The 6,406-nt window shown below is 46.2% G+C and overlaps 1 protein-coding gene across 1 annotated transcript; it reads left to right on the top strand.

Moving 5' to 3' along the window:
- Window positions 1–212: 212 nt before the first annotated feature.
- On the top strand, window positions 213–5,145 carry FAM103A1 (family with sequence similarity 103 member A1). Its single transcript, XM_015424338.1, has 4 exons — window positions 213–311; window positions 1,520–1,666; window positions 3,084–3,257; window positions 4,824–5,145. Exons 2-4 carry the CDS (start codon window positions 1,530–1,532, stop codon window positions 5,002–5,004), a joined length of 492 nt encoding a protein of 163 aa, XP_015279824.1. The 5' UTR covers window positions 213–311; window positions 1,520–1,529; the 3' UTR covers window positions 5,005–5,145.
- Window positions 5,146–6,406: the final 1,261 nt, after the last annotated feature.

Here is a 6,406-nt window from a genome sequence, read left to right as displayed (position 1 = left end):
TTCTGAGGCAAAAGCCGTCGTCAAATGCTCAGAGCGCCACACGCCTAGGCACTGCGCCTGAGGGGCAGAGGACGCAGGGAACCCCCGCCCGCCTTTTTCGGGGCGGCCACGCGTTCCGATCCGCCCGGCCGCAGCGCCCCTTTCCCTCCCTCTGGAGACCGGGACCGCCCTCTTTAAAGGCCTAAGCCTCGGCAAAGCCCGCCCACCGCCGGCAAGGCCACGCCCACGCGGGCGGGGCTGGCCGGCGGCGGAAGTGGGGAGCCGCGGCGCGGAAAGGGAAGAGTCGAGGACTAGGCCTGGCCGGACCCCGGGTGAGGAGCGTCGCCTTTTGCTTTCTCTGGGCGCGAGGGCTGGGCGCGGGGCGGCTGGCTTTCCCTCCCTCCCTCCCTCCCTCCCTCGGAGACCGGGACTGAAGGCTGGCCAGAGTCAGGCCTGGGGCTGGGGAGTGGATTAATTCCCCCCCCCACCCCCGCATTGGGCAGTGAGATGGTCGCATGGCTGGTAGTAAACCGGGTGGTATTTGCCTGCTGGAGAGGCGGTGTGTGTACGCATGTGTGGGCAATATGGAATCTCTGCTTTTTTCATACATCTGAAAAGATTTATGTGTATGTGGAGGGGGCACTGTCTTGGTAACCACGTATAGGATTGCTAATCTCCAGTTGGAGTCCTGGAATAACAACTGATCTACAGAGATGAAGTGGCAGTTTTGGAGAGGGCAAAAATCTGTGGTATCGCTTCTCCCTCCTACCCTGCTGAGGTTGTCCTGCTCCTCAGACTCCACCTTCCCCAAGTGCCACTTTCAGATCTCCAGGAATTTCCCAGGCCAGCGTTGGCAACCCTGCTCACAACAGTTTTGAAAGGAATGTGATGCTTGACCACTAAATACAGATGCCTCAGTTAGCTGTATCTTGCATCTGAGTGCTTTTTGCGCTTGGATGTGTGTTAATCTGTTAGGAGTGCATTTGCACCATTTGTGCTGGAACCCACCACTATCACTACCACACATGCATGTGCGCACACACGCACACACACTCCTCTTGGAGGAACTTCACCTTGGTTCCTACCTGTAACCTGACAAGTAAAGCTCTGAGATCACTGGCTTGGGCAAGAGTGTCACAGCTGCACACCTTTGGCTTGCCTATTCTGTCTCTGGTCATGGAGACCTCTCTGTGGTTGTGCAGTGCTTCAGAAACTGAAAGTACAGTGTTCCTTCTTCAATACAAAGAGCTGATCCTGGGTTTCCTCTGCCTTCTTGGAGCATGAGGTGCTTCTGGAGAACTCAGGAGACAGCACACATTGACATAGGAGTGCCCGTTCAGAAGCAGCTGCCTCTGTTTTATGGGAAAACAGGTCTTGGGGACTTCCCAATAATTTTGTGACTGGCCTTGCCCCCATGGAAACAATTCTGTGGTTGTGCTCGCTACTGTCTCTCAAGGTTCCAACAATTCCCACTGGCTCTTGATTTACACAGATAGTTGACTTTTTAAAAGGCTGGCAAAGTAGCTTTTTGTATCTGCAGAGATTTCAGAATGGCTTCTACTCCTGATACCCTTCAGCATTACGAGGAGATGTTTACACATCGATTTACATCAGAAGACAAGGAATATCAGAAATATGTCCACCGCCCTGCAGATCAACCTCCTGTAGTAGAAGACTGGTTAAACAGGTGACATTCCCTCTTGGGCTCTGAGTTTTTTTCTTTTGGTGGGGAGTCATAGGGCGGTATTGTAGGGAATGGGGGCTGCAGGCCCATAAATCAATGCAAAAACCTAAACACAAATAGAATGATCTGTTCATTAACTTTCAAAACAATTTGTTGCCCCTATAACTGTTGGTGACTGCCTGCTTTAACTGCAGTGTATCCTTCATGAAGAAAATCAACACAAATGTATATCGGTTGAACTTGTGGACACACAATGGGCAATCCAGACCTATTGAAGAGTAGTACAAAGCTGGGGGGGGGGGACTTATGCCTCTATAGTTGCATTGCGGAGTAGGTCAGTGAGTCTCAATGCTATCACTGGGGAAACCATAAAAAGACATTGTCCACAAGGAAAGGGCCCAGTTTTTCCCCCTTGGTCCTATGGTGTGGAGATCAGATGGAAGAGCAGGATGATCAAAGATACTTTAAAATCCCCGATGGATCAAAAGAAATGCATAATGTACACGCACACAATGTACACCACCTGAGCTCCTTGGAAGGAGGACAGGATAAAAGCCTAATAAATAGTTTAAAATCAATTTGTGAATATCACTGAATATAGACTGTTGGCCATTCCTGGTGGCTCACCAACAATTATTGGAAATGCTACTTGACTGGGACAGTAAACTAGGCTAGAGATGGAGAATTCCCCCCCCCCAGAGGTTTGAAGGTGATTTAAAGGAAGATAATTGCTTGTGGTCTGAACACCAATTTTGCCTCTCAGAAGAATGTTCTGTGGGTCCTAGTATTGTTTCCAAAACGAGGGGCAACAGTGGGGAAGAAATGGTCCTGTGGTCACCTTGGGAACTGATGCTGCCTGTCTAAACGATTTTCAGCACTCCTAAGAAGTGTCTCCAGACATGAGATTGGATCCAACCAACTTTTCTGCTGGTGAAAAAGGGAGGGTAGCTCTCATTGGACTACCCCAGTAAGTTATCTGTGGGGATCATAGGACCTGTGATTACAAAATCCATGAGGGACAGAGGTCTGTAATAAAACGGGTGGGATGGAGTGGGGAAAAAACCCAACTAGAACCAACCTGTAGTGAGGTCATTAATCCCTCAGAAGACAGCTGGTGGAATGCATCAGTTTGAAGGGTCACCAGTGGTGCGCACTAGATAGAGAGGTTTGTGTAGGAATAAGCCATGGATGGCTGCACAGGTGTGTTGTCCACAGTCACTGAAATCCTTGCTTGCGTTACTGAAGGCACATGCAAGAGCATGACAAAGCAACAGCTGCCAACGTATCCAGGAAAAGCTGCTCTTGCTATACACCATCCTGCCAATCCAATTGGTCAACAATTTTAGTCCCACAGTTGACATCAATAAGAAACATTTTGTCATACCAGGACGATGTTTTTTTGTTTTTATATTTTCCTCAGAGAACGCAAGGTGCCTTCCACACTTGAGATCCTTCAGAATTATGAAAAGATGTTTGCCAATCGATTTACGTTGGAAGATGAGGAGTACCAGAAATACATTCAACGCCCCACAGACCCACCTCCCCTAATAGGAGACTGGAGAAGCAGATCAGGGGGTCACCGATATAGAGATCGGTACTGGTTCTATTTTGTTAAAATAGGTTTCTTGTTTTTACAGAGGGAAATATCTTTCCAATGCGTTGTTCTGATCAGCAGCTAGTTTTATTTTGAAGAGGAGCTGGTAGGTGGCAAGCCAGAATACCACTTCGTCATCTCCACAAAAACAGTCTGCTGATTAGAACCTTGGTTACAGGTACTGCTTTCCACAGTATCTTCTTGCTTTTGGGTTGGCAAACCAGACCCTAGATATCTTGTTATGGGGACTTGCCCATTCTACACTGAGTGAGTTTCCCTGAATAATTTTTCTTCAACCCAGTAGGTAAGTTTTTAAAAAAGGGAGTTGTAGAATTCTTCTAAATTGCAGCCATGAGTGATTTTGCATTCTGTGCAGGACTGAGACAAAGTGTTCTTTATGCCAAAAGGAATGAATTGAATCTCTTGAAAGAACGGCCTTGGGGGTGATCTACGGCTTGCTTGGTCACAAAGTGATTTTTCTTGCAGCAGAAAAAAGGGATCCAATCCATTGCCTCAATAAACTGAAGATCCTGTCTTCTGTGGCCTAATTATTAACAGAAAATTGACCATGCTGAGTGGTAGACTAAACATTGTGTGTAATGTTTAGTGTCCAAAAAAATATTTAGTGTCCAAAAAAATATTTCATTAGCATCCTTAGATCACATTCAACGTGTTCTGCATTTTCTGGCCTGCATTTCATTTGACTTTTTGTGACTGAATATTTTTGGTAGGTACAAACCCCTGGGTACTTAGCAGAGGGAGATGATGTATATTGAACGAAGTCATGCTTTTTATTATTTACTCCAGGCTGCACATGCTGCCCTCCCAGAGCTTTTAAGCTTTATCTTGCCTACTGGCACTTTGGGAGACAGAAAAGGACGTTGTGCATTAGAAATTGATAGTGCTTTCATCACAGCTAGGGAGAAACCAGGCCAGATAATCAAGAGTCCATCAGCTCCTGTCATCCTTTAGAAAACAAACTAGGGGAAAATTATAAGAGGTTGATCACTCCACTAGAATGGAACCATTGGCTGTTCTTCTCATGGGTTTAGGCGTACTGTCCAAAGCAAAATGCTCAGCTAGATGGGGAGGTTGCCCTCTAGAATAACAGCGTAAGAATCAGCTGTAAGAGAATTTCCTTGTCTATGGGGTGGGATGGAGCAGGGTCCACAAAGCAATTTCAACTCCTGGAATGTAGCAAAGCAGCAGCTTCCCCTTTGGTGGCCTGCATGCGACTTACCATAGAACTGTGAGCCTAAATCCTGCATCGGCTTTGAACTGAAGAGCTATTTTGCTGTGCTTGGTGAATTTGTATACTGATGCCAGTGCAAATCTCCAAAGACTTCTCCCAGAAGGCTGCCGTCCCTCTCGAGTGGGCCGAAATTCCTTGAGGGGGAGGGATCTTCACTTTAAAACTAGTGTCCCTGGGACACTTCCTTGGGTCTTGGGCAGTTGGTTTGGTGCAGGTATTAGCTGGACAATAGATGTGATGTGCTTTGAGAAACATGAAGGTGCTGTATGACCACATTGCTAAAACGTGAGCTGTTTCGTTTCCCACTCCTTCAGGTTCCAAGATGGCAGACAGTTCAGAGGCAGAGGGGAGAGATATGACCGGCATGGAGGCTATCGATCTGGTCAGTGGCAAGAAAGAGGCTGGGGTAACAGCTACCAGCAACACAGAGAGCCGCATTATGCCCAGTACGGTTACAGCTCTTACTCTTCACGCCCAAAGTATGATTATTACTGATAGGTCCCATTAAAATGATGACTTGCAGTTGAATTTCCAGTATCGTAATCTCCCTCCTTCATTCTATCAGATGCAAATGTTGTTTTTATTCTGTTTTAGATTTTGAGTTTGTATATAATCGACTTGGTGGTTGGTTTGTTTTTTTAAACACAAAGCTTGGCAATATATTTCTGCAATATAGTTTAGCAAAGTTAGCAGATGTTTTGAAACTGAAGTGCAAAAGGTAAAACTGTGAGTTCTCTACCCTCCTGTTCATTTCTGCTTCCCATTTTGTGCCCCTGGCCACTGATATTTAATGGTTCGAGGAAGAAAAAATTGAGTTTGTATCAGATGGATTTGACAAGGGCCATAAGCACAAAGGCTGGGCCTCTCTTTCTGAAATTCTGACTCCTACTTTATTGTTGCTAGTGGTAGATGTGTTACTGATTTTAATCTTTCATCATGGGAGAGAAACATAACAGGTTAAATTTTTGGTACATTGTTTGGCTACTGCTAATAAATAGGTTTGTGTTTTCTAGTTTCATTATTCCAAATGTCTGTGTTGTTTTTCATAAATCCACATGAAGAAGAAGAAGAGGTTGGATTTATACCCCACTCTTCACTACCCGAAGTAGGGCCACGGTGGTTAAGACGCTGAGCTGCAGACTGGAAGGTCTGTAGTTTGGCACTTTGAGACCTGAGTGCCACGTGATGGAGTGAGATCCCGTCTCTGGCCCCAGCTCCTGCCAGCCTAGCAGTTCGAAAGCAAGAAATTGCAAGTAGATAAATAGGTACCGCTTTGGTGGGGAGGTAACAGCGTCCTTTGCGCCTCAGTGTTTAGTCATGGCGGCCACATGACCATGGAAACATCTTTGGACAGCGGTGGCTCTTCAACTTAGAAATGGAGATGAGCACCGCAGCCTAGAGTTGGATTCGACTGGCTTTCGATTCCTTCCTGAAGGAATCTCAGAGTGACTTACAACCCCTTTCCCTTCCCCTCCTCACAACAGACACCCTGTGAGGTAGGTGGGGGTGAGAGAGCTCTCCTGAGAACTGCCCTTGAGAACAGCTGTGAAAGAACTTATGACTGACCCAAGGTCACACCAGCAGTTGCATGTGAAGGAGTGGGGAATCAAATCCAGTTCTCCCAGATTAAAGTCTGCAGTCTTAACTACTACACCAAACATGGCATTGTTGGTTTAATTTTCCATTTAACCTGCTAAAAACCGATGAGCTAAAAAAGTCAGATTAAGGAAAGAACAGTAAAAGATGCGAAAGTTTAAAAAGGAAATCTTAATACAAGATTCATAAAGAATTGAATAGTGTCCCCTTAAAGTTCTTTTTCCCAGCCCCTTATTTCCGAAGGTCCTTAAAGAGCCGACGGCAGTGTGGCACAAAATTCAATGACTTGCTGAAACAGGGC

Source organism: Gekko japonicus, unplaced genomic scaffold (genome assembly GCF_001447785.1).
Source record: "Gekko japonicus isolate JY-2015 unplaced genomic scaffold, Gekko_japonicus_V1.1 scaffold3703, whole genome shotgun sequence".
NCBI lineage: Eukaryota > Metazoa > Chordata > Lepidosauria > Squamata > Gekkonidae > Gekko > Gekko japonicus.
This window is presented reverse-complemented; position numbering and strand designations above follow the sequence as displayed.